Here is a 25,864-nt window from a genome sequence, read left to right as displayed (position 1 = left end):
CCCGTCCCCGTGTCCCTCCCGTGTCCCCCCGTGTCCCCCGTGTGTCTCCTCTGTGTGTCTCCCGTGTCTCCCCCTTGGCTCCTCTATGTCCCTCCCGGTGTCCCCTCCCCGTGGCCACACGTGTCGTTCCCGTGTCGTCCCCCCCGTGTCCCCCCCGTGTCCGTGTCCCCCCCCGGCACGGGAAGCGGCTCCGGGCTCGCGGAAACGGCCCCTCCCCGCGCGCCTTCGGCCACGGAGCCGCTCGCGGGACCCGCGGGGAGCCCCGAGAGCCCGGGCCGTGCCTGGGACCCCCCGAGGTCCCCGTGGAGCCCCCCATGAAGCCCCCCGGGGCCGTGGGGACGCTGCTGCGCGCGCTCGGCCGCCGCGATGGCCCCGACACGGTAGGAGCGGGGGGAGCTCCCCGGGGGGGGGGGGGGGGGTCCTGCGGAGGTTGGGGACCCCCTCGGCGGGGAAGGGGGGGCTGGGTGCGGGGGGACCCCCCCGTGGCGCCCCCGCTCCAGCCGCCCCCTCCCCACGCGTGACGCTGGGTGACCTCGGGGCGGGGGGGTGGGAAATTCGAGTCTGACCCTCCCCCTCCCCCCGCCGCCCCTCCCCATATTTTCCCACGCTCACCCCTCGTCTCCACTTTCCCTTTTCCCCCATTTTCCCCCATTTTCCCACTTTTCCCCACTTTTTCCCGTTTTTCCGACGCCTCTCCCTCCCCGTCCCACCCCCCCCCGCTGCCCCCTCCCCCCGCACACGCTCCCACGCCCCTCCCCCTCCGTGGGAACGGCGGGGTCGTCCCAGGGGTCGCCGCTTCCTGGGCTGGTCCGGCCCCGCTTCCTGCGGGACGCGCTGTCCGTGGCCCGCGGCCAGAGGGGCCGGGGGGCACGCGGGGGGGACACGCGGGACGACACCGGGGGGGGAGGGGGACACGGGGAGGGAGGCGAGAGGACACTGGGGGACACGGGTGGGACATGAGCGACATGGGGGGGACACGAGAGAGAGCGGGGCTGCCACGGGAGGGACCGGGAATTCCGGGAGGGACAAGCGGGGACACGGGGGGGGGCACGGGGAGTGACATGTGGGACACGAGGGGCTCACGGAAGGAACACGGGAGACGCGGAGGTGGCACAGGGACGACGTGGGGGGACAGGAGCGGGATGCGAGAGAGGACACAGGGGAATATTGGGGGGGACAAGAGGGGGACATGGTGGGGACACATGCGGGGACACGTGTGGCGCCATGGAGGGGACACGGGTGACACGGAGGAGACGCGGCGCGGTCAGTGGGAAGTCATGGAGGGAACATGGGGGACAGAAGGAGGGACACGGGTGACACCGAGGGGACACGGGGGTGACACCTGGGGACGCGTGAGGGGTCAGAGGAGGACGGGGGTTATGCAGGGGGCGACACGAGGGGACACGGAGGTGACACGGTGGGAACTGGGTGGGACTGGGGGCCGTACACGGGGCGGTCACCGAGGGGACTCGGGGAGGACACGGGGGGTTCACAAAAGAGACACAGAGGGTGGCAAGGGGGGGGACATGGAGGGGACACGAGAGGTGACATCGGGGGAGACAAAAATGGGATCCGGTGGGGTCGTGGGGGTGGCACGGAATGGACGCGGGAGGTCGTGGCGGTGGCACGGGGAGGACGCGGGGGACAAGCGGTGACGCCCCCGTGTCCCCCCAGCCGAGGCCGTCCCCAGCCGCCCCCCACGCGTTCCGCGAGCGGAGCCTGCGCCGGGGGGCGCCCTGCGGGGGCTGCGGGACCCCCCTGGGACCCCACGGGCTCGTGTGCAGAGGTGACACCCCCGGGACACCCCCGGGACACACCGGGGGGCTGGGTGGGGTGGGGAGGGGGGGTTACTGGGAGCACTGGGAGGGCACTGGGCAGTTCCTGGTGGCACTGGGAGGGCACTGGGAGCACTGGGACGGCACTGGGGGGGGCACTGGGCAGTTACTGGGAGCACTGGGAGGGCACTGGGAAGGCACTGGGCAGTTACTGGGAGCACTAGGAGGGCACTGGGGAGTTACTGGGAGCACTGGGAGGGCACTGGGGAGTTACTGGGAGCACTGGGAGGGCGCTGGGAAGGCACTGGGAGCACTGGGAGGGCACTGGGAAGGCACTGGGCAGTTACTGGGAGCACTGGGGGGTTCCGTGGGTGGTTACTGGGGAGTTCACTGCAGGCAGTGGGCGGTTACTGGGGATACTGGGAGGTTACTGGGGATACTGAGAGGTTGCTGGGGCAGCGGGAGGGTGTGTGTGGGGGGGATACTGGGGATATTGGGGGGTCCCTGGGGTCTCTGATGTCGCCGTTGTCCCTCCAGTTTGCAAAGTCGCCGCCCACAAGAGATGTGAGAGCAAGGTACGGCAGGGGCGGGGGCGTCACTCAAGGGCGGGGGGGCCCTTTTGGGGCTGGGGTCCCCTTTGGGACAATCCCCGTCTCCTCCTCCAGGTGACGTCACCGTGCCAACCTCTGCCCCCGCCTGAGCTGGTAAGTGGGGGGGGGGGGACGAGACCTCCCCGAAGCCTCCGGGCAGGACCCCCCGAGACCCCCCAAATCCCCCTCAAAACCCCCGGACCCCTCGGACACCGCCCGAGCTCCCGAAGCACCCCCGGGCAGGACCCCCCGAACTCCCCTCGGAACCCCCAAACTCCGCAGGCGGGATCAGGGACCCCACGGAAGGGGCGAAACCCCCCCAAGCCCCCCGAGCAGGAGACGGGATCCCCCCTCGAGAGCCCCAAACACCCGTGTCAGCCCCGGCACCCCGATATTCCCGCTGAACCCCCCGAATGCCCCTCGGGACCCCCCGGGCAGGGCGCTGCCCCCTGCCCGGTGCTCGGCACCCCCAGACCCCGCTGTGCCCCTGCAGAGGCGGAACACGGCCCCGGTGCGGCGCAGCGAGCGCGTGGTGAGACCCCCGAGACCCCCGAACCCCGAAACCCCGGAACCCCAACACCTCGGGAACCCCAAAACCTCGGAACCCCAAAACCCCCGGAACCCCAAAACCCCGGAACCCCAACACCTCGGGAACCCCAAAACCTCGGAACCCCAAAACCCCCGGAACCCCGAGACCCCCGGAACCCCCGAGACCCCCGGAACCCCCAAACCCCCGGAACCCCAAAACCCCCGTAAGCCCGAGACCCCCGGAACCCCAAAACCCCCGGAACCCCGAAACCCCCCGGACTCCCTGACCCCCCCGTGACCCCGAACCCTCCCTGTATCCCCAACCCCCCCCCCGGGACTCCCAACCCCCCCGGACCCTCCCTAGGAGTTGGGGACCCCCGGACCCCTCCCCGTGACCCTGCGGTGTTTTGGGGACCCCTCTGACACCCCCTTGGCCGCCCCTTACCCATCCCTGGCCCCTCCCGACCCCCCTCATGTTTTGGGGACCTCCCTGCCCCTCCCCGTGTTATGGGGACACCCCAAGTCCCCCCGCCCCCCCCTTGATTCCCTCGACCCCTCTCTATTTTGGGGACCCCCTCCTTTACCCCCCCCCTTCCTCACCCCCGTGTTTGGGGACCGCCCTTGGCTCCCCCCGTGCTTTGGGACCCCCCCTGACCCCTTTTTGCCCCCCCCGTTTTTGGGGCTCCCCCGGGACCCTACAGGGCTCCTCGCTCGACAGCGCCCCCCAGCGGAGCACCCTGCCCAGGTGCGGGGTTTGGGGTGCTGGGGGGGATCTGGGGGAATTTGGGGCGATCCCAAAAGGTTTTGGGGTGCTGGGTGGGGGGGGAATTTGGGGCGATCCCAAAAGGTTTTGGGGTGCTGGGCGGGTCTGAGAGAATTTGGGGGGATCCCAAAAGGTTTTAGGGTGCTGGGAGGGGTTTCGGGGGGGTCCGGGAATTTGGGGGCGATCCCAAGAGGTTTTGGGGTGCTGAGGGGGCGCGGGGAATTTGGGGGGATCCGAAGAGGTTTTGGGGTACTGGGGGTGGGTCTCGGGAGGTCGGGGAATCTGGGGGGGATCCCAAGAGGGTTTTGGGGTGCTGCAGGAGTCTAGAGGAATTTGGGGGCGATCCCAAAAGGTTTCGGGGTGCTGGGGGGTCCCGGGGAGGGTTGGGGTGCTGGTGGGGAGATTTGGGGCGCCGAGGGTCAGATCCCCCCGGTGGGTTCGGGGGTTCTGGGGGTGGCCCCCCCCATCCTGAGCCGCTGCTCCCCCCCAGGACCCCCCGCGCCCCCAGCCCCGAGGCCGCGCCCGCCCCCCGCTGGACCTGGCGTTCGTCACCGAGCGGATCCTGAGCGTGGCCCTGCCGGGGGGCGAGGGGGGGCCCGGGGGGCACCTGCGGCACCTGGCGCGGCTGCTGGGGGCGCGGCACGGCCCCAACTACACCGTGAGCCGGGGGGGGCACCTGGGGAGGGCACCTGGGGGGCACCGGGGGGGGCACCTGGGGGGCATCTGGGGTACTGGGCCTGCTGGGGGGGCACCGAGGGGGCTGCTGGAGCTGCTGGGGCGGCACCTGGGGGGGTACTGGGGCAACTGGGGGGCACCTGGGGGGGCGCCTGGGGAGGCACCTGGGGCTTCTAGGGGGTAACTGAGGCTGCTTGGGGGGCAGCTGGAACTGCTAGGGGGTAACTGGGGCTGCTGGGGGGCAACTGGAGGTCACCAGGGGTTTCTGGGGGTAACTGAGGCTGCTTGAGGGGCAGCTGGGACTGCTGGGGGAGTAACTGGGGCAACAGCTGGGGCAGCTGGGGCGGCAACTGGAGCGAATGCGGCTGCTGGGGGGACAACTGAGGCAATGGGGACAACAGCTGGGGCATCTGGAGCGGCTCTGAGAGGGCTCTGGGGGCACTGGGGGGGTCGAGAGGGGTGCGGGGGCACTGGAGCAATGGGGGGGGGGGGGGTAATAGGGCACGAGGGAGCCGGGAGTGGGTGGTGGGGCTGGGATTTGGGGGTTCCAGGGCAGTTTTGGGGCGCTCCCGGTGGCTCCGAGCTCCCCCCGAGCCCGCGGTGCCCCCGCAGATTTTCAACCTGGCCGAGAAGCGCCGCGACCTCCCGCGCCTGAACCCCAAAGTGAGGGGGGGTCCGGGGGTCCGCGGGTTTGGGGGGTCCTGGGGCAGGTCCCGCGGGGTCGGGAGGGGGTGGGGGACGGGTGGGGGTTCCCGGGGGGGTTGCGGGGTCTCCGGGAGTGGAGTTGGGGTCTCGGGGGCCTCCCGGTGGGTTCGGGGTCCCCCGTGGTGTTTGGGGTGTCCCGGTGGGCTCAGGATGCCCCGGTGGGTTTTGGGGTGTCCCGCGGTGTTTGAGGTGTCCCGGTGGGTTCGGGGTCCCCCGCGGTGTTTGGGTGCCCCCGGTGGGTTCGGGGTGCCCCCGGTGGGTTTGGAGTGTCCCCGGTGGGTTCGGGGTGTCCCGGTGGGCTCAGGATGTCCCCGGTGGGTTTGGAGTCTCCCGGTGAGTCTGTGGTGTCCCCGGTGGGTTCGGGGTGTCCCGCGGTGTTTGGGGTGTCCCGTGGGGTTTGGGGTGTCCCGTGGGGTTTGGGGGTGTCCCGGTGGGTTCGGGGTGCCGGCTCTGAGCCCTCTCCCCCCCCCCCCCCCCAGGTCTGGATTTCGGGTGGCCGGAGCTGCTCGCGCCCCCCCTGGAGCTGCTCTGCTCCGTCTGCAAAGCGCTCGAGGGGTGTCTGGGGGGGCACCCCCGCAACGTGGCCGTGCTGCTCTGCAAGGTGGGGCCGGGGCGGGGGCCGGGGGGCTGCGGACAGCGGGGAGGGGGCTGGGGAACGGGGAGGGGCACGGGGGGGCACTGGGGGGGCACTGGGGAGGGGCATTGGGGGGCACTGGAGGCACTGCGGGGAACACTGAGGGGGCACTGAGGGGGGCACTGGGGAGGGGCATTGGGGGACAGGGAGGGGCACTGGGGGGGCACTGGGGGGGTCACTGGAGGGGGCACTGGGGGGGTCACTGGGAGACACTGATGGGGGCACTGAGGGGGGCACTGGGAAGGGGCATTGGGGGGCAGGAAGAGCACTGGGGGGGCACTGGGGGGGTCACTGGGGGGGTCACTGGGAGGCACTGGGGGGAACACTGGGGGGCACTGGGAAGGGGCATTGGGGGGCAGGAAGAGCACTGGGAGGGGCAATGGGGGGAACACTGGGGGGGCACTGGGGGTCACTGGGAGGCACTGGGTGGTGGGGGGGGCACTGGGAAGGGGCATTGGGGGGCACTTGGGGGGCACTGAGGGGGGACACTGGGGGTCCCTGGGATGCGCTCGGGACTGCGGGGGGCACTGGGTGGTGCTGGGGAGACTCTGGGAGACACTCGGGGGGGCCCCGGAGCCATGGGGGGGTTACTGGGGGTACTGGGGGGTACTGGGGGGTACTGGGGGGTCCTCACCCGTCCCGTCCCGTCCCCCAGGGCAGCAAGGCCCCGGTCGGGGTGGTCGTGGGGCGTTTCTGCACTACAGCGACGTGTGGGGCAGGTGAGGGGGGCCGGGGGTCTTTGGGGGTACCGAGGGGGGTACGGGGGGGCTGGTGGGGGTTTATAGGAGGTAATGGGGGGTTGGGGGGCAGGGCGGGGGTCCCGGGAGGGTTCATGGGAGAGTGAGGGGTGTCCTGGGGGGGTAAAGGGGCAGTGGGGGGATTGGGGCTGTGGAGAAATCGTGCGGGGTTTGGGGGAGGACTGGGGGTCCCGGAGGCTTTGGGGGAACCTCACCCCCCTTTTCTGCCCCCAGCCCCGAGCAGGCGCTGAACGCACTGAGCATGAGGAGATTCTGCGAGGAGAAATTGGGGGGGGTCCTGCAGCCCTCCCAGCGCAGGTGGGGGGGCTGGGGGGGGGGGGTCCTGGGGAGGCAATGGCGGGATTTGGGGTGTTTTGAGGGTGATTTGGGGTCATTTGGAGTGTTTTGGGGTGATTTGGGGTGTTTTGGGGTATTTTGGGGTGATTTGGGTTGGTTTTTGGGGTGTTTTGGGGTGATTTGGGGCCGTGGTTTTTGGAGTAGTTTTGAGGGGGTTTGGGGGGTGATTTGAGGTATTTTGGGGGTGCTTGGGGGTGATTTGGGCTGTTTTGGGGTGATTTGGGCTGTTTTGGGGGTGTTTTGGGGTGATTTGGGGTGTTTGGGGTGATTTGGGGCAATGGTTTTTGGAGTAGTTTTGAGGGGGTTTGGGGTGTTTGGGGGTGATTTTTGGGGTGTTTTGGGGATGATTTGGGGTGTTCTGGGGGTGATTTGGGGTGTTATGGAGGTGATTTGGGGCAGTGGTTTTTGGGGTAGTTTTGAGGGGTTTTTGGGGGGTGTTTTGGGGGTGATTTTTGGGTGCTTTTGGGATGGCTTTTAAGTGTTCTAGGGGTAACTTCTGGTGTGGTTTAGGGTGATTTTTGGGATGGTTTTGGGGTGATTCTTAGGGCTGTTTTGGGGTGGTTTTGAGGTTCTTTTTGGCGTGGTTTCAGTTGGTGTTTGGGCTCGTTTCGAGGGGATTTTTGGCACGGTTTTGGGGCGGTTTTGGGGTTCCACCCGTGCCCCCCCGTCCCCCCAGGTACACGGAGGATTTTGGGGCGCTGCTCTCGGGGCGGCTCCGCCTGAACAGCTCCCCCCAGTTCCTGCACCACGTCCTGCTGCCCCCCCTGCCCGCCTACGACCCCCCCGACGGTCAGTTTGGGGTGGGGGGGGAGGACCCCGGCAGCCCCCCAGGGCCGCCGATAATCCCCCCGTGCCCCCCCCAGGTTGCCGCCCCTTCCTCAAGATCTACCAATCGCTGCAGCTCGTCTACACCTCGGGGGTCTAGTGAGTGACCCCCCCCCCCAAAACCTGACCTCCCCTGCACCTCGGGGGGGTCCCGGAGCCTCCCAAACCTCGCCCACACCCTGCCGGGGGCGTCCCCCACCCCTCCCGTCCCCCACTGTGCCCGTTTGGGGGTCCTGGGCCGCCCCCAAGGCTCACAGCCCCGCCCCCCAACCTGACCTGCGCACCCCACACCCCCCCCCCCCCCCCACTTTGAGGGGTGCAGGGGCTGCCCCCAGTTTCCCCCAGTGACCTCTGTGAATGCTGAGGTTTGAGGGGGTACCCGCAATCCTGACACACCCCTCCAAAATGATTGCCCCAAACGTGCCCCCCCAAACCATGCCCCCCCAATGCCCCCCCTTTCCCCGCGGCCCCCCCAAACCCTGAGCCCCCCCTTTTCCCGCAGCCCCCCCGCCTCGCAGTCTCTCTGTGTCACCCTGGAACCAGCGCTGCTGCTCAAGGGCGATGTGATGGTGAGGGGGGCCCGCGGGGAGGGGGGACCCCGCCCTTTGTGTGCGACCCCCGCTCTCTGTGTGCGACCCCCGCCCTCTGTGTGCGACCCTCGCCCTCTGTGTGCGACGCCCCCACTATGTGAGACCCCCGCCCTTTGTGTGCGACCCCCGCTCTCGGTGTGCGACCCCCCCATGTGCGACCCCCTCCCTCTGTGTGCGACCCCCGCTCACCTGTGCGACCCCCGCCCTCTGTGTGCGACCCCCCACTATGTGCGACCCCCCCCGCTCACCTGTGCGACCCCCGCCCTCTGTGTGAGACCCCCGCTCACCTGTGCGAACCTCCGCCCACCTGTGCCCCTCCCCCCCAGGTGCGCTGTTACCACCGGCGGCGGGGGGGGCGCGAGGCGGTTTTTGGGGTTCAGTTCCACACGGGGACCCTGCGCGGGCCCCGCCTGAGGCTGCGCCGGGACGAGCTGGACCTGGCCTGGCAAGGTGGGGGCACGGGCCGGGAGAGCCGGGGGGCTGCGGGGCTGGGGGGGCGCGGGAGGACGGGGGGGGTTTGGGGGTGCTCGGGGGGGGTCAGGATTAGGGTTGGGGGTGGGGTTGGGGTTGGGGTTGGGTTAGCCTTAGGGTTTAGTCATTGTGTTAGGATTAGGGTTAAGGTTGGGTTAGGGTTAGGGTTTAGTCATTAGGTTAGGGTTAGAGTTAGGGTTAGGGTTAGGGTTTGGGTTAGGGTTAGGGTTTGGGTTAGGGTTAGGCTTAAGTTGTAGTCATTGGGTTAGTATTAGTGTTAAGGTTGGTTTCGGGGTTACGGTTTAGTGTTAGGGTTAGGATTTAGTCATTAGGTTAGGGTTAGAGTTAGGGTTGGGTTAGGTTTAGGATTAGGTTTAGGGTTTAGTCATTGGGTTAGGATTAGGGTTAAGGTTGGGTTAGGGTTAGGGTTTGGGTTAGGTTTAGGGTTAGGGTTTAGTCGTTGGGTTAGGATTAGGGTTAGGGTTAAGGTTGGTTTCGGTTTAGGGTTTAGTGTTAGGGTTAGGGTCTAGTGGTAGAGTTAGGGTTAGTGTTAGGGTGACTCAGATTTTATCTGGAGGGAGGCATGGGTGGATTTGGGGTCACAAATAACAGGAACACCCCCAGTTCCCCCATGACCCCCCAGATGAAAGCAAGCAGGGCGGTGCTGGGGGAATTGGGGTGTGCAGTTTGGGGGCTGAGGGCTGTGAATGGCACCACCGGGGATTTGGGGGTGCTGGTTAGGAGGATCCTCACTCTCCTACCCCCCCAAACCCTCCTGCTGATCCCCCCAGACCAGCGCTTCCCCCCGACGCCACCGTCGAGTTCATCTTCTCCTCAGGCCCCGAGAGGGTCGAAGGTGGGTGTTCGGGTTTTGGGGGGCAGAGAGCAGCGGCGATTCCCCATTGCCCCCCATGACCTCCCACCCTGCTGCCCCTCCCCAGGCTGGGTCGCCCCCCGCGGCCCCCCCGCCACCCCCATCGATTATGGGGTGCGGGACCCCGCAGTGCGGCGCGATTCCTTTGAGGAGCCCTGGGACAGCCCCGAGGGTGAGCGTGGGGGCCGGGTGGGAATTGGGGTGCGGGAGGAGGGACCCTGTGATGGGGGTTTGGGGGCTCTCAGGGTGCTGGAGGGTGCTGGGGTGACCTGGAGTGTCAGAGGTGGGTGCCTGGGAGGGTTTGGGGGTGCCGAGGAGACTTTGGGGGTGCACGAGGGACTTTGGGGGAGGGCCGGGGGGTCCCCCCTTCAACCACGCCTGGAGAAAATGCCAATGGGAACTGGGGTGCATGGGGGGCTTTGGGGGGCAACATGGGTGTACGGGAGGGTCCCCATGGCCTGAAGGGGTGGGGGAGAGCACGGGAGATCCCGAGGTGTTCCGCGGGGCCCCGTTGGGGTTTGGGGGTGCGGGTGGAGGGGGGTTTGACTGCCCTTCTCCCGCCCAGAGCCCTCCCACACCTGGGGTCCCCTGGATGGCAGCCCCTACGCCCGCGTGCAGAAGAAGGGGGGTCCCTCCTCCCACGGGGGGGACTCTGACTCCCCGCCCCCCCCCGGAGCCCCCCACGGCCGCCCCCCGCCCCCCACGGCCGCCGAGCGCCGGGAGCTGGAGCAGCTGCTGGGGGGGTTCGGGTTCGGGGGGGCCGCGAGAGCCCCGGCCCGGGGGAGGAGCCCCCCGACACCCCGAAGCGCTTGGGACCCCCCACAGCCTATGGGAGCCCCGAGGCACTCGGGAGTCCAGCGCCCTACGGGAATCCAACACCCTACAGGACCCCGATATCCCACGGGACCCCCCCCTTCCATGAGACCCCCGTATCCCACGGGACCCCCCCGTCCCACGGAACGCCGCTGTCCTATGGGACCCCAGTATCCCATAAGACCCCCCTATCCCACGGGACCCCCCCACTCCACGGGACCCCCACTCCCCACAGCCCCCCTGGGACCCTGACACCCCACGGCTTTCCCACATCCTGTGGAGCCCCCAAACCCCAGGGCTCCCCCACACCCTATGACCCCTCAAAGCCCTACGGGACCCTGACACCCCATGGCCCCCCAGCACCCCAGGGGTCCCCAGCTTCCTACGGGAGCCCGGCGCCCCATGGCCCCCCAGCATCCCCCGGGACCCCAATATCGCACGGGGTCTCCGCGCCATATGGCACCCACAGGACCCCAATATGCCGGGGGTCCCCGACATTCCACGGGACCCCACTTTCCCAGGACACCCTGGTGCCCAACAGCACCTTGGGATCCCAGGGGACCTTCACATTCCAGGGCTCGCTGCTGCCCTACAGCCCCCCAGCGTCCCACGGCACCCCAACATCCCTGGAGACCCCGACTCCGTACGGCACCCCAACATCCCAGGGGTCCCCATCGCCCTATGGGACCCCAAAATCCTATGGGACCCCCCCATCTCACGGATCCCCAACACCCCAGGGCCCCCACACGCCCCAGAGCCCCCCCCCAGCCCAGAAGTCCCCGGTGTCCTACAGCCCCCCAATCCCCCACGGGACCCCACTGATCTACGAGAGCCTGACCCCCTACGGGACCCCGACATCCCGGGAGAGCCCAGCCCCCCACAGCTCCCCGACATCCTACAGCCCCCCAAAACCCCACGGCACCCCGGCATCCCCCGGCCTCCCCATGTCCCACATCACCCCGATATCCGAGGGACTCCCAGCCCCCCCCCATGTCCCACGGGCCCCCCGCATCCCTGAGCCCCCCGGGAGCCCACGGGACCCCCTCAGTGCACAGCCCCCCCGCACCCCACGGCATGGCAGCGCCCCAGAGCCCCCCCTCAGTGCACAGCCCCCCCGCACCCCACGGCATGGCAGCGCCCCAGAGCCCCCCCTCAGTGCACAGCCCCCCCGCACCCCCACGGCATGGCAGCGCCCCAGAGCCCCCCTCAGTGCACAGCCCCCCGCACCCCACGGCATGGCAGCGCCCCAGAGCCCCCCCTCAGTGCACAGCCCCCCCGCACCCCACGGCATGGCAGCGCCCCAGAGCCCCCCCTGTGCCGCTCACAGCCTCCCGGTGTCCCCCACCCCCCCGAGCCCTTGGGCCCCCCCCAGCACCTGGACCCCCCCGTGGCCCCCCCCTGTGCCGCCGGGCCAGCCTGGCCTCCTCCCGGGACCCCCCCAAACGGGGGGTGCAGCGCTCGCTGTCCGAGGGGTTCCCCCCGTGGGGGAGCTACGGGCGCCCCGTGGCGGGGGGGTACCTGCTTTTGGGGGGGCTCCCGCCCCTCTGCCCCTGCCAGGACTGCCAGGGCTGGGGGGGCATCTCCCCGCTGCCCACCCGCCCCGTTTACGGCGGCCATGGCTGGGGGGACCCCCCCGCGCCGCCTCCGGAGCCCCCAAATTGCCCCCACTGCGGCCGCCCGGGGCTGGGAGCGGAGCGGGACCCCCCCCCCCGGAAAAGGGGGCTACGACCCCCCCGCCGTGGGGGAGCCCCAGGAGCCGACAGGTAACGATGGGGGAGTGAAGGGGTTAATGGGAGGCTGGGGGGTGTTTGGGGTTTGCAGGGATCGAAAAGGGCTTGGTGGGGGTTATGGGGCATTAAAGGGGGGATTGAGGGGGTCCGAAGGGGCTGGGGGGTTCTGGGGAGGGGTCGTGGCCACAGAGGGGCTTGGGGGAGCTGAGGCCTAAACTGAGGGAGGCTGGGAGGATTTGGGGGGGTTAAAGGGGTACCTGGGGGGCCCGGGGGTGTTGGGGAGCGCCGGGGGAAAGGAGCCATCGGGGACAGGTCTGTGGAGGCCCCCCCAGAGGGTTTTGGGGGGTCTCCTCTCTCTCTGTGCCCCCCCCATAGAGGGTTTTTGGGGGTCTCCCTCTCTCTGTGCCTTCCCCAGAGGGTTTTGGGGGTCTCCCCTCTCTCTCTGTGCCCCCCCCATAGAGGGTTTTTGGGGGTCTCCCCTCTCTCTCTGTGCCCCCCCCCCTCAGAGGGTTTTTGGGGGTCTCCCCTCTCTCTCTGTGCCCCCCCCCTCAGAGGGTTTTTGGGGGTCTCCTCTCTCTCTGTGCCCCCCCAGGACGGCGGAGCCCCATTGAGGGGACCCCCTGGCCGGGCCCCCCCCGCGCCCCCTCCCCCGGCAGCGGCACCCCCGGTTCCCCCCCGCCCCCGCAGCCGCCCCTGCCCGAGAAGCGGCACCCGCCGGCCCCGGGGGGGCCCCGCGACCCCTCCTCACCCCAGCGCAGCCCGGGGGGGGCCCAGGGAGCCCCCTCGGCGGGGGAGGGGCCGGGCGGGACCCCCCCCGGGGGCACCTTCGTGCAGGACACGAGCAAGTTCTGGTACAAACCGGGGCTGTCCCGGGAGGAAGGTACGGGGGGGGCGGCAAGGGGGGGGCGCGGGGATCCCCGAGGGGCTGGGGGGGCATTGGGGCCGGGAACTGCCGGGGGGGTTGGGAGGGTGGGGGGGGTTTGGGGGGGTCGAGGGGGGATTGAGGGGGGTTGAGGGGCTGGGGGGGCTTGAGGGGGGAGCACGGAGGGGTCGGGGAGGGGGGGGGGCAGTGGGTTCTGTGGGGGGTCAGTGAGGGGGGGTCAGGGGAGTCAGTGGGGGGGGTCAGTGATGTGGGGGGTCAGTGAGGGGGGGTCAGGGAGTCAGTGGGGGGGGTCAGTGATGTGGGGGGTCAGTGAGGGGGGGTCAGGGGAGTCAGTGGGGGGGGTCAGTGAAGGGGGGGTCAGTGAGGGGGGGGTCAGTGAAGAGGGGGCTCAGTGGGGGGGTCAGTGGGTGCTGTGGGGGGTCTGTGGGGGAGCACCGGGGGGTCAGTGAGGGATCTATGGGGGGACTCATGGCTGAGGTCTATGGGTGGCTTCCAGGGTTGAACGGGGGGGGTCGGTGGGGGTCCCCCCCGTGTGCCCCCTCCCCCGTGTGACCCCCCCGTGTCTCCCCAGCCGTGGCGCTGCTCAAGGCGGCCCCGCCCGGCTCGTTCCTCGTCCGCCGCAGCAGCAGCTTCCCGGGGGCCTTCGGGCTGGCGCTCAGGGTGGGGGTCCCGCCCCCCCGCGCCGCCTCCAGAGCGGGTATGGCCCCCCCGAACCCCACAGACCCTCCCAAATCCACTTCTCCCCTATGGAATATTGAGGGGCTGGGAGGGGGGTCTCGGGCGTCTCCAGGGCTCTGACACCCCCAACACCCTGTCACCCCAGAAAATCCCCTGGGGGTCCGTGGGGGGTTGGACACCCCCAAGACCCCCTGAACCCTCCCGGACCCCCACCAAGGACACCCCCTGGTGGGGCGGGGGCGATCTCGGGGGTCTCGCTGGCCTCTGACGCCCCCCGGCCCCCCAGGGGACCCCCAGGAGCAGCTGGTGCGGCACTTCCTGATCGAGACGGGCCCGAGGGCGTCAAAATCCGGGGGTGCCCCGAGGAGCCCTACTTTGGTGAGGGGGGCTCGGGGGGGGCACTGGGGGTTCTGGGGGGAGGGGGGCTTGGGGAGGCCGTGGGAGGGGCTGTGGGGGTCAGTGGGGTCTCAAGGGGAGCTCTGGGGGGCTCAGAGGGGTCGGTGGGGGGGGCGGGTTGGGGTCCGAGGGAATCTGTGGGTGCTTCGGGCAGCCCGTGGGGGTTTTGGGGTGCCCTGACCCCTCTTTCCTCAGGGAGCCTCCCAGCGCTGGTGCTGCAGCACTCCATCACCCCCATCTCACTGCCCTGCACCCTCCGCATCCCCCACGCAGGTGGGCACCCCAAAAACTGCGGGAACACCCCAAAAACTGCGGGAACACCCCAAAACCCTGCGGACACCCCAAAACCGCCACGCGAACACCCCCTCCAAGTGCGGGTACACCTCCCCAACTCCTTCACGGGACACACCAAAAGCCCCCGGGAGAAACCCAAAGCCATGGGAGACACCCCAAAAACCCCACGGAGACACCCCCAAACTCCCGGGAACCCCCCAAAAGCTCCCCAGGGAAACTCCCAAAACTCCCCTGGGAAACCTCCAAAACCGACGAGGGAACACCTCACAAACCACGAGGACACCCCAAAACCCCCACGTGGACCCCCTGAACATCCGCTGGATTTCCCAAAACCGTGCGAGCCCCAAAACCGCGGGAACCCCCAAAATTGCGAGGACACCCCCAAAACAGCGGAGACCCCCCCGAAAAGCTGCTGGGACCCCTCAGAGACTCCTCCAGCCCCAAAAGTCCCCCAGACCCCCCCAAACTCCCCCGGCCCGGACAGTTCCAGGGGGGCCCGGCCGCCCCCCCCACCCTGAGCCTTCCTCCCCAGAGCTGCAGGAGGAGCCCCCGGAGCCGCCGGGACCCCCCAATGTCAGCACGGCCGGAGCCCTCCTGAGGCAGGGGGCAGGTGGGGCTGGGCACGGGGGGCACTGGGGTGGGGGGCACTGGGCACTGCAGGCACGGGCATTGGGGACACCGTGTGGGGTTGGCATCGGGACAGGGGGCACTGCGGGGGCAGGTCCCGGTTTTGGGGAGGTTGGGCCCAGTTTTGGGGACACTGGTCCCGGTTTTCGGGACACTGGTCCCGGTTTTGGGGAGGCTGGTCCTGGGTTTGTGGTGCTGGTCCTGGTTTTGGGGTGCTGGTCCCGGTTTTGGGGTGCTGGTCCTGGTTTCGGGTGCTAGTCCCGGTTTGTGGTGCTGGTCCTGGTTTTGGGGAGGCTGGTCCTGGTTTTGGGGTGCTAGTACTGGTTTTGGGGTGCTGGTCCTGGTTTTGTGGTGCTGGTCCTGGTTTTGGGTGCTGGTCCTGATTTTGGGGAGGCTGGTCCCGGGTTTGGGGTGCTGGTCCCGGGTTTGGGGTGCTGGTCCTGGTTTGAGCAGCTGCCCCCGTTGCCCCCCAGCCTGCTCCGTGCTGTTCCTGGGCTCGGTGGGCACCGAGGCCCTGACTGGGCCCCAGGCCGTGGCCAAGGCCGTGGGGTCCCTCCTGGAGGGGCTCCGAGCACGGGGGGGTCCCCGCGGCCCCCCCCCAGCCCCGTGCACTTCAAGGTGTCGGTGCAGGGGATCACCCTGACGGACCGGCAGCGCAAGTGAGGCACCCCCGAACCCCCCGAACCCAAACCCAGACCCCTCTGAGCCCCCCACAAAGCCCCAAACCCAGACTCCTCTAACCCCCCCAACCTAAACCCAGACCTCGCTAATCGCCCCTACCCCAAACCCCGACCCTTCCAAACCTCCCAACCCCCACACCAGGGTCCCTTCAAACCGAGATCCCCCCAAAACCACCGAGCCCCCCAAACCTCCCAACCCCCGAAACACCGACACCTCAAACGCCCCAAAGCGCGTCCCGAACCACCAACCCCTGGAAACCCCGAATCCCCCAAAACCCCTCGGCACCCCCCGACCCTGCCCTGCCCCCCACGCCTCCCCTCACCCCGTGCCCCCCCCGGTGCCCCCCCAGGCTGTTTTTCCGCCGGCACTACCCCGTGAGCAGCGTCACCCACTGCGGCACCGACCCGCAGGAGCGCCGGTGAGCGGGCACGGGGGGCACCGGGGACACGAGGAGGGAAGCGGGGGAGCACGGGGGGTACGGAGGGGCACGGGGGGGGGCACGGAGGGCATGGGGGGGGCACTGGGGGGGCACGAGGAGGGGAAGCGGAGGGGCACGGGGGAGCACAGGGGAGCACGGGGGGCACGGGGGGTACAGGGAGGGCACGGAGAGGGCACGGGGGGGGCAGAGGGCGGCCACGGGGGGAGCACAGGAGGGTACGGAGACAGAGGGGGCACAAGGAGGGCATGGGGGGGAACCCCCACCTCCCAAACCCTCCCAACCCCTCCAACCACCCCCAGGTGGGCAAACCCCGACGGGACCACGGCCAGGTAGGTGGGGAGACCCCCAGAACGGGACCCCCGGGAAGGAGGGGGGGGCACGGCTCTGACTCTGGCCTTACCCTCCCCCCCCTTCCCCCCCCCTCCGGCCCCCCCAGGATTTTCGGGTTCGTGGCGAAGCAGGCGGGGGCCCCGGGGGGGGGCAATGCGTGCCACGTGTTCGCGGAGCTGGACCCCGAGCAGCCAGCGGGGGCCATCGTCACCTTCGTCACCAAAGTGCTGCTGGGGACGCGGCACTGAGGGACACCGGGGACCGCCCTTGCACCCCAAAAACCACCTGGGGACTCCAAACCCCCCCGAGGCATGGGGGACTCGGGGGCACCCTCCAAACCCAGTGGGACTCCCCCCACCCTTCACGGAGGTCCTGCTGGGACACGACACTGAGGGACCCCCAGAATCCCCTGGAGACCCCCAAAAACATCAGGGGACCCCCAAAACACCCCAGAGTCCAAGGGGAGGGGACAGGGAGACACACATAACCAACCCCCTCCACAATCACCTTCATCACCATGGTCTTGAACACCCCCAAACCCCCCAAAACCACCCCCAGATCCCCCAAACCCTCCCAGACACCCCCGATTTGAGGGAGCACAAGGGGACCCCCATAATCGTCCTTCCCCCCATCTTAAGCACCAAAGTCCTACTGGGGACCCCCAAACTCCCCCTTAAACCCCTCCCCAGACCCCTCCAAATACTCCCCAGCCCTTGAAGGCCCCCAAAACCTCCTACACCCCCCTGACCGTCCCCTCAAGTGAAGAAGTGGAGGTTGTAGAAAAGGGGGCACAGGGCAATTTGGGGGTGCTGGAGGAACCCCAATAAATCTACATTTATTTTGGTGTAAGAAATGGGTTTATTTGGTGGGGGGGGGTGGCATGGGGACCCCCGCCGCCATGTGCAAACATCAAAGGGGACCCCAAAACCAGCCCAGCCCCCAGCACGGAGCTGGGGACTCTGGGGATTCCATGAATTGGAAGGGTCTGGTTACATTCATGATGGGGACCCCAAATTCTGCCCCCTGGAACCCCCCCAGGAATAGGGAGTGCTGGAAGAGATGAGGGGGTGCAAGTGTGATTTGGGGGGCACTGGGGGTCAGTGGAGTGGGAGCGGTTGGGTGGGCTGGGGAGGGTCAAGGGGTTGATTTGGGGGGCTCTGGGGGGGCACGAGGGTCACCCGTTGTGGAAGGGCAGGACTGACACCCCCAAATCCACCTGGGGGTCATTGGGATAACTGGGGGGGGGACAGGATTGAGTCCCCCAAAAATGAGGGGGCCATGGCTGAGACTCCCCAAAAACCATCTAGGGGGGCATGGGTGGGGTACTTTTGAGGGGGGATTCAATGAGGGGAACCCCCCTCCCAAAGAGGCCCCAAGGGGGACATTACGGGGGTGGGGGCAGGAGTGAACCCCCTAAAAACCACCTTGGGGGGGTCCCCACTGCTGTGGAAACCCCCTAAAGTGCACTGGGAGGGCCCGGGGGGGCACCAGGAGCACCGCAGGGTTTCAGGTTTTGGGGGACCCCACGCGGACCCCCCTTTATCCACTCAGGGGGTGCAGGTCCACCTTGACCTTCTCACCAGTGCTGAGCATCCCCACGGTGGGGAAGAGCCCCCCGGGGGGACCCCAACCTCCCTGCGCCCCACGACCATCCCGTTCCGTGTGAAGAACACCTGGGGAGCACAAACCGGGGGGTCACCCCGAGACTGGGGCCAGCAGAGACCCCCTCCCCCAAATAACAGGGGTGAAGGGGGGGAGTAAGGCAAGAAAGATGAGCCAAAAGTGGGGTGTAGGGGGATTTTTGGGGTGAGAGGGCACAAACACATGGAGGGGGGTTCAGGGACACACAGCAGAGTCACCCGAAAATGTGAGGGGGGGGGTGGGGAGACCCCAATCTCCAATAAAGTGGGGGCAAAGGGGGTGACCCCAGGGTGAGGCTCTGTGAAGGGAACCCAAGGGAGCTGCAGGGGGGATTTTTGGTGTGATGGAGGGTCCAGGGGTGCGGCACAAACACGTGTGGGGATCGCAGACAAACCGGGGCTCACCCTAAAATATTAGGGGGGTGGGACACCCCAAGCCCCCCAAAATCCCCAGATTGATTCAAAAGGATCCCTACGATGGACAAAGGAGAATTTTGGGGTGAAGGAGGAGCTTTTTGGGGGCTTTTTTAGGGCACAGATTTTTTGGTTTTTTTTTTTGCGGGGTATCCCCACCCTTACCACGACCTTCCTGCCCTCCTGCTCCTGCTCCATGTCCTCCCCATCCTCTTCTTCCTCCTCCTCTTCCTCTTCCTCCTCCTCCTCCTCCTCCAGGTACATCACGTTGCGCACCTTCACCTTCACCTCGGGGGGCTCCGAGGCGTCATCGCTGTCACCTGGGGCGGGGACAGGGGTGAGGGGCCCGCCCGAGCCCGCCCAGCCTCGGGGGCCGCAGCCCGCGGTACCTTCGCTGTCCCGGCCGTAGTCCCGAGGGAACATGATCCCACAGCCATCACGTCGCCCTTGTAGCAGCGGGGGCCGAAGGGATCTCCGACCCCGCTGCCGTGGAACAGCTTTCCGTCGTCTGTAGGGGAGACCCCGATTAGGGGGAAGCCCCTTGTTCGTGAAGAAACCCCAAGATAGCCTCCATGGGGGTGCACCCCAAAGAAAGGGGGAGAAATGGGCAGAGAAAGGGGAGGAGGAGGAGGAGGAAGGGAAAAGGAGAAGGGGACAACTGGGGATGGGGGTGCACAGAGGGATCCCCAAATCCCGTCATGAGGAGGAGCCCTCCCATGGGGCTGCATCCCAAAAACAGAAGAGGGAGGGAAAGGAAAGGAAGGGAAAGGGAAGGGAAAGGGAAGGGAAAGGGAAAGGGAAAGGGAAAGGGAAGGGAAGGGAAGGGAAGGGAAGGGAAGGGAAGGGAAGGGAAGGGAAGGGAAGGGAAGGGAAGGGAAAAGGGGGAGAAAGGAGCTAAAAGGGTGGAAAAGGGGGAGAAGAGGCCATAGGCCCCCCCCAAGGGGCTGGAAACACCTCTCAGACCTCCCCATAGAAGTGCGCCCCAAAAAAAGGGAGGATACTGGGTTGGGAAAGGAATAGCATGAAGAGGAAAAAGATGGAGGAAGGGAGAAGGGAGGAGCCATGGGGACCCCTCAAATTAGGGGGGACCCCCGAGGTAATGGGGGAGACCCCAGACCCTCATTATAGGGGTGCAACCCAAAATAGGGAGGAAAAATGGGAAAGGGGTTTTCAGGGGCAGAAAGAGTAGGAGGAGGTCCCACTATTGGGGTCCCGTGTTTGGGGGGTTCTGGCATCTGGGGGTCCCCCCCACTTTTGGGGGCTCACCTGCGTGGTAGGCCACCGAGCCCCTGCTCCAGCCAGGGTGACGATTTTTGGGGTAATCCTGGGCGGGGCACAAGGGAGGGAGAGAGGTGAAGGCAATGGCAATGTGGGGGGGTCAAGCCCTCCCCCAACTCACAGACCCCAATTTTACCCCCCAAACCCTCATTTCTGACACCTCTCCCCCACCTTTCGGGGAAGAGCTCCAGCCCCCCCGTACCCCAAACCTGAGCCCCCTCCCCTCCTTCCTTGGCCACTCCCAGCCCTGGAGGAGGCTCCAGCCCCCCTTTACTTACTCTGTAACCCCCAGACCCCCATTTTTAACCCACATCCCCCCACTTCCCTAGCACCCCCAGCTCCGTAGGTGTCTCCACCCCCGTCAGCCCCCCGTACCCCAGTTCCGAGCCCCCGCGCACCTTCCTGGCCACGCCCAGGGCGATGTAGCACTTCTCGCCGGGGTCCAGGATCTCCAGCTCGAAGTAGTGGCTGCGAGGGCTGAGCGGCCGCCGCGCCTGGGCCAGCCCCACATCCACGATGCTCTTCCCCTTCCCCACGTACTCCAACACCTGGGAGGGCGCGGGGGGGCTCAGAGAGGGGGGAAAGGGGGCACCCCCCAACGTGGACCGGCTCCAGATCCACAAAATTCATTCCCTTCCCACTTAAAAACAGCACCTGGGAGGGTTTGAGCGGTGCTGGGGGAATTGGGGGATCACAGGGGCTGAGGGGGGGGAGCCATAGAGGGTTGGGGGGGATGCACAGGGGATTTGAGGGGCACCCAAGAACCCCCAGACTCCTGGGGTTGTTTCTGCTGGGACCCCCTTACCCCAGTCCCGTGTCACAGCCCCCCTTTTCACCCTCCCCAGGATGGGGGACACTTTTTGTCCCATCCCCAAAACTGTCCTCACCCAACTCCCAGAGCCCCGTTCTTCTCACCCCATAACCTCAATCTCTGACCTCCCAACCCAGGGAGGGGGTCCAACCTCATCCAACCCATTCCCCTGCACCCTCATTCTGAGCCCCCTCCCCACCTCCCTGGGCCATCCCCAGCCCTGGGGGAGGCTCCAGCCCCCATTTCCCCCCCCGGGTTCCCGGGTGCTCACGGAGCCGTAGAGCCGCACGTCATGGAGCCTCCCCCACTCCTCCTCCAGGCTGTCCACCAGCATGGCCCCCCCCCTCATCCTCGGGGGGCCCGGGGGGGGGCAGGTGCAGCCGAACCTCCTCGCCCAGCGAGTGCAGCCCCACGGCTGGGAACAGCCCCGGGGGCGACAGGGGCACCCCCAGACCCCCCACCTGCAATTGAGGGAGTCAGGGTGTCAGGGGGGCTCAGGGGCACCCCCAGGCCCCCCATCCGGGATTTAGGGAAACTCCAAAGTAGGAAGTGGGGGGGGATCCCCTCACCCTCTGGCCGTTCTTGGTGAAGAAAACCTGGGCTGGGGGGGCTCCGAACGAGCCCCTCTCGACGCCGCAGCCGATCCGGTCCCCAGAGCTGCACTTGGAGCCGAACTGGCGCCCCTTGGCCCGGCCACTGTAGAGCCTGGGGCACCCCAAAACCGGGGGGGACCCCGAAAAGGGGGGGTCAGATTGGGGGGAGTGTCACTAAGGGGGGATCTCAAACCTGGAGCAGACCCCAAATATCGTGACAGGCCCCAGTGCCTCCCAACACCTCCCAGTCCTGCTGCCCCCCTGGCTCCCCCCATATCCAACACCCCCAAGGTCCCAACGCTCTCCAGTATCTGACATCCCCAAGGTCCCAACACTCCCCAGTATTCAAAACCCCCAAGGCCCCAACACTCCCCAATATCCAACACCCCCAAGCTCCCAACACTCCCCAATATCCAAAACCCCCAAGGCCCCAACACTCCCCAATATCTGACACCTCCAATGTCCCAACACTCCCCAATATCTGACACCCCCAATGTCCCAACAGTCCCCAATATCCAACACCCCCAAGGCCCCAACACTCCCCAGTATCCAAAACCCCCAAGGTCCCAACACTCCCCAATATCCAACACCCCCAAGGTCCCAGCACTCCCCAATATCTGACACCCCCAATGTCCCAACAGTCCCCAATATCCCGACACGCCTGCTATCCCAATACCCCTAAAATCCCAAATAATTTAATCCTTCATTTCACATCCTGACATCTACCAGCGTCCTGAAATTCCTTACTAGCCCAACACCCGCAATTATCCCAACACTTCTCCGCTAGCTATCGCGACATCCCCACTCCCCGAACAATCCCCGCCCTCGCGGCCCCGCCCCCCGCTATCGCGACACTCACTTTCCATCATCGGCGTGGTAGGCGACGGAGCCGGGCCCCCATCCCGGGGGGTGCTCGAGGCTGTGGCAGTGCGGGACCAGCCCCACGGCGATGGTGCCGCGGACGCCGCTGTCCACGATGGACACCTGGGCACGGCCCGGGGGGTCAGGGCTCCGTGTCCGCCGGGACAGACACGGGGACAGACACCGGGACAGACACCGGGACAGACACCGGGACAGACAACGGGACAGACAACGGGACAGCCCCCCGGGACAGACAATGGGACAGACCCCGGGACAGACGCCGGGACAGACGCCGGGACAGACCCTGGGACAACCTCCGGGACAGGCCCCGGGACAACCTCCGGGACAGGCCCCGGGACAGACACCGGGACAGACCCCGGGACAACCCCCGGACAGACACCGGGACAGGCCCCGGGACAGACACCGGGACAACCCCCGGGACAGGCCCCGGGACAACCCCCGGGACAGGCCCCGGGACAGACACCGGGACAGACCCCGGGACAACCCCCGGACAGACACCGGGACAACCCCCGGGACAGACCCCGGGACAGACACCGGGACAGCCCCCGCAGCCCCGGCTCACCTCGAAGTAGTTGCTGTCGCGGGTCAGCGGCCGCGGGGCCACGTAACAGCCGACCTCGCCCGAGGGGCCGCGGTAGCTGCGGGGAGCGGGGACGGCTGAGACAGCACCGGGGGCTGAGACACCCCCCGACGCCCCCGGGTACCCTCAGACCCCCCTCAGCTCCGTGGGTGCCCCCAGCCCCGTCCCACCCCCCGGGTGCATCCCCCCACCTTCCTTCCTTCCTTCCTTGGGTCCCCCAGCCCCTTTTTGGGGTGCCCCCAGCCCCTCCTGGGGTTCCCCCGGGTACCTGAGGGTGTCCCCGTCCACCAGGATGTGCCGGGCGCGTTCCTGGCAGCGCAGGCCCCGATCTCGGTCCCGATCCCGGTCCCGGTCCCGGCCCTCCCGCACCTCCCGGATCTCCCGGATCCGCCGGCGCCAGTTGAGGAACCTGAAGTGCAGGTTCAGGTCATCCATGGCGGGGGGGCTCCTGCGGGGAGGCAACGCTGGGACCCCCGAAAGGACGGGTGGGACCGACACAGCCGAAAGTGGCACCCCAAATGGGCCAGGAACCCCCCGAACCCGAGATCCCCCAAAACCGCCCTCCAAACACACACCTGGCACCCCAAACACACACCTGACACCCCAAAACCGCCCCCAAACACACACCTGGCACCCCAAACACACACCTGACACCCCAAAACCGCCCCCAAACACACACCTGGCACCCCAAACACACACCTGACACCCCAAAACTGCCCCCAGACACACACCTGGCACCCCAAACACACACCTGGCACCCCAAAACTGCCCCCAGACACACACCTGGCACCCCAAACACACACGTGACCAAGCCAAATCCACATCTGGCACATGTAAATCACACCTGACACCCCCAAACCCACACCTTTCACACCCCAAACACATACCTGGCACCCCAAACACACACCTGACACCCCAAAACTGCCCCCAAACACACACCTGGCACCCCAAACACACACCTGGCACCCCAAAACTGCCCCCAGACACACACCTGGCACCCCAAACACACACCTGACACCCCAAAACTGCCCCCAGACACACACCTGGCACCCCAAACACACACCTGGCACCCCAAAACTGCCCCCAGACACACACCTGGCACCCCAAACACACACGTGACCAAGCCAAATCCACATCTGGCACATGTAAATCACACCTGACACCCCCAAACCCACACCTTTCACACCCCAAACACATACCTGGCACCCCAAACACACACCTGACACCCCAAAACTGCCCCCAGACACACACCTGGCACCCCAAACACACACGTGACCAAGCCAAATCCACATCTGGCACATGTAAATCACACCTGACACCCCCAAACCCACACCTTTCACACCCCAAACACACACCTGGCACCCCAAACACACACCTGACACCCCAAAACTGCCCCCAAACACACACCTGGCACCCCAAACACACACCTGACACCCCAAAACTGCTCCCAAACACACACCTGGCACCCCAAACACACACCTGACACCCCAAAACTGCCCCCAAACACACACCTGGCACCCCAAACACACACCTGGCACCCCAAACACATACCTGACACCCCAAAACTGCCCCCAAACACACACCTGGCACCCCAAACATACACCTGACACCCCAAAACCGCCCCCAAATACACACCTGGCACCCCAAACACACACCTGAAAGCCCAAACATACACCTGACACCCCAAAACTGCCCCCAAACACATACCTGGCACCCCAAACACACACCTGACACCCCAAAACTGCCCCCAAACACACACCTGGCACCCCAAACACACACGTGACCAAGCCAAATCCACATCTGGCACATGTAAATCACACCTGACACCCCCAAACCCACACCTGGCACACCCAAATCACACCTGACATCCCCCCAGATCACACCTGGCACCCCTAAATCATACCTGACGCCCCCCAAATCACACCTGACACCCCAAATCCACACCTCACACACTCCAAATCACACCTGACGCCCCCAAACCCACACCTGGCACACCCAAATCACACTTGATGATCCTCCCACCCCAAATCACACCTGGCATACCCAAATCACACCTGGCACACCTAAATCACACCTGACACCCCCAAACCCACACCTGGCACACCCCAAATCACACCTGACCCCCTCCCCCCAAATCACACCTGGCACACCCAAATCACACCTGACACCCCCAAACCCACACCTGGCACATCCCAATCACACCTGACCCCCTCCCCCCAAACCCACACCTGGCACACCCAAATCACACTTGATGATCCTCCCACCCCAAATCACACCTGGCATACCCAAATCACACCTGGCACACCTAAATCACACCTGACACCCCCCAAAAGCCACACCTGGCACACCCCAAATCACACCTGACCCCGCCCCCAAATCACACCTGGCACACCTAAATCACACCTGACACCCCCAAACCCACACCTGGCACACCCCAAATCACACCTGACCCCCTCCCCCCAAATCACACCTGGCACACCCAAATCACACCTGACACCCCCAAACCCACACCTGGCACATCCCAATCACACCTGACCCACACCTCCCCCAAATCACACCTGACCTCCCCCAAATCACACCTGGCACACCCAAATCACACCTGATGCCCCCCAAATCACACCTGACACCCCCAAAGCCACACCTGACCCCGCCCCCAAATCACACCTGAGCCCGCCCCCAAATCACACCTGATCCTCCCCAAATCACACCTGCCCCCCCCCCCCCCCAAGTCACACCTGATCCCCCCAAATCACACCTGGCAGCCCAACCCCGACCCCCGCCCCACACCAAGGTTCCCCCATGCCGGGGGTCTCCCTTCCCCAGCACCCCCCAACCCTCCCGTTCCCTCCGCACCGCGGCCGCCCCCCATCATGCGACTCCCCCGACCTCCCCGGTTCCGCCCAGGACCCCCAAATCGCTGCCGTACCCCCCAGCCCGGGCTCTCCCCGTGCCCCCAGAGCTCCTCAGGACCCCTCCCCATCTCCCCCGGAGCCCCCAGCGCCCCTTACCGGGGGTCCCGCCCCCTCCATGGGCCGCGCTCACATCCGGGTCCCACTCGCTTCCGCCTCCCTGTGCCCGCCCACTGTGCCCCGCGGACCAATCGCCACCCGCTGCGCCCCGACTGACGGCTCCCTCAGCCAATCGGAGGACGAAACGGGCGGAAGGCGGAGCCTAGCGAGGAAAGCGAGGAGCGCGCGTCACGATCACGTGACGTTGCAGGCATGGGGGGCGACGCGTGAGGGCGCCCCCTGCAGGACGGGGGAACTGGGGG

General features: G+C 67.0%; 2 protein-coding genes across 2 annotated transcripts; one reads left to right on the top strand and one right to left on the bottom strand.

Annotated features, from left to right (window-relative positions):
- The first annotated feature begins 314 nt into the window (after nucleotides 1–314).
- On the top strand, nucleotides 315–16,672 carry TNS2 (tensin 2). The gene is given in 35 exon segments (XM_054295191.1): nucleotides 315–380; nucleotides 1,675–1,786; nucleotides 2,313–2,350; nucleotides 2,441–2,479; nucleotides 2,859–2,897; nucleotides 3,595–3,638; nucleotides 4,147–4,171; nucleotides 4,213–4,314; nucleotides 4,944–5,004; nucleotides 5,516–5,637; nucleotides 6,326–6,353; nucleotides 6,356–6,389; nucleotides 6,642–6,725; nucleotides 7,441–7,553; nucleotides 7,628–7,688; nucleotides 8,092–8,158; nucleotides 8,506–8,629; nucleotides 9,442–9,453; nucleotides 9,456–9,506; nucleotides 9,592–9,696; nucleotides 10,090–10,273; nucleotides 10,573–11,651; nucleotides 11,710–11,851; nucleotides 11,895–12,100; nucleotides 12,660–12,947; nucleotides 13,522–13,647; nucleotides 13,915–13,962; nucleotides 13,965–14,006; nucleotides 14,220–14,297; nucleotides 14,851–14,928; nucleotides 15,419–15,519; nucleotides 15,522–15,604; nucleotides 15,976–16,044; nucleotides 16,365–16,394; nucleotides 16,502–16,672. Coding segments are annotated over 35 exon segments (4,023 nt in total). The 3' UTR covers nucleotides 16,644–16,672.
- Nucleotides 16,673–17,790: 1,118 nt separating this feature from the next.
- SPRYD3 (SPRY domain containing 3) lies at nucleotides 17,791–25,578 on the bottom strand. Its single transcript, XM_054295160.1, is given in 14 exon segments — nucleotides 17,791–18,014; nucleotides 18,017–18,068; nucleotides 18,615–18,769; nucleotides 18,839–18,886; nucleotides 18,889–18,957; nucleotides 19,716–19,773; nucleotides 20,126–20,275; nucleotides 20,810–20,881; nucleotides 20,883–20,999; nucleotides 21,108–21,243; nucleotides 21,991–22,115; nucleotides 22,576–22,651; nucleotides 22,862–23,041; nucleotides 25,520–25,578. Coding segments are annotated over 13 exon segments (1,305 nt in total). The 5' UTR covers nucleotides 23,029–23,041; nucleotides 25,520–25,578; the 3' UTR covers nucleotides 17,791–17,934.
- Between the last annotated feature and the right edge of the window lie 286 nt (nucleotides 25,579–25,864).

Source organism: Melozone crissalis, unplaced genomic scaffold (genome assembly GCF_028551555.1).
Source record: "Melozone crissalis strain CALT ecotype California unplaced genomic scaffold, PUWL_Pcris_2 ptg000537l_1, whole genome shotgun sequence".
NCBI lineage: Eukaryota > Metazoa > Chordata > Aves > Passeriformes > Passerellidae > Melozone > Melozone crissalis.
The sequence above is the reverse complement of the archived record's forward strand: the minus strand, read 5'-3'. Positions and strand labels throughout refer to the sequence as shown.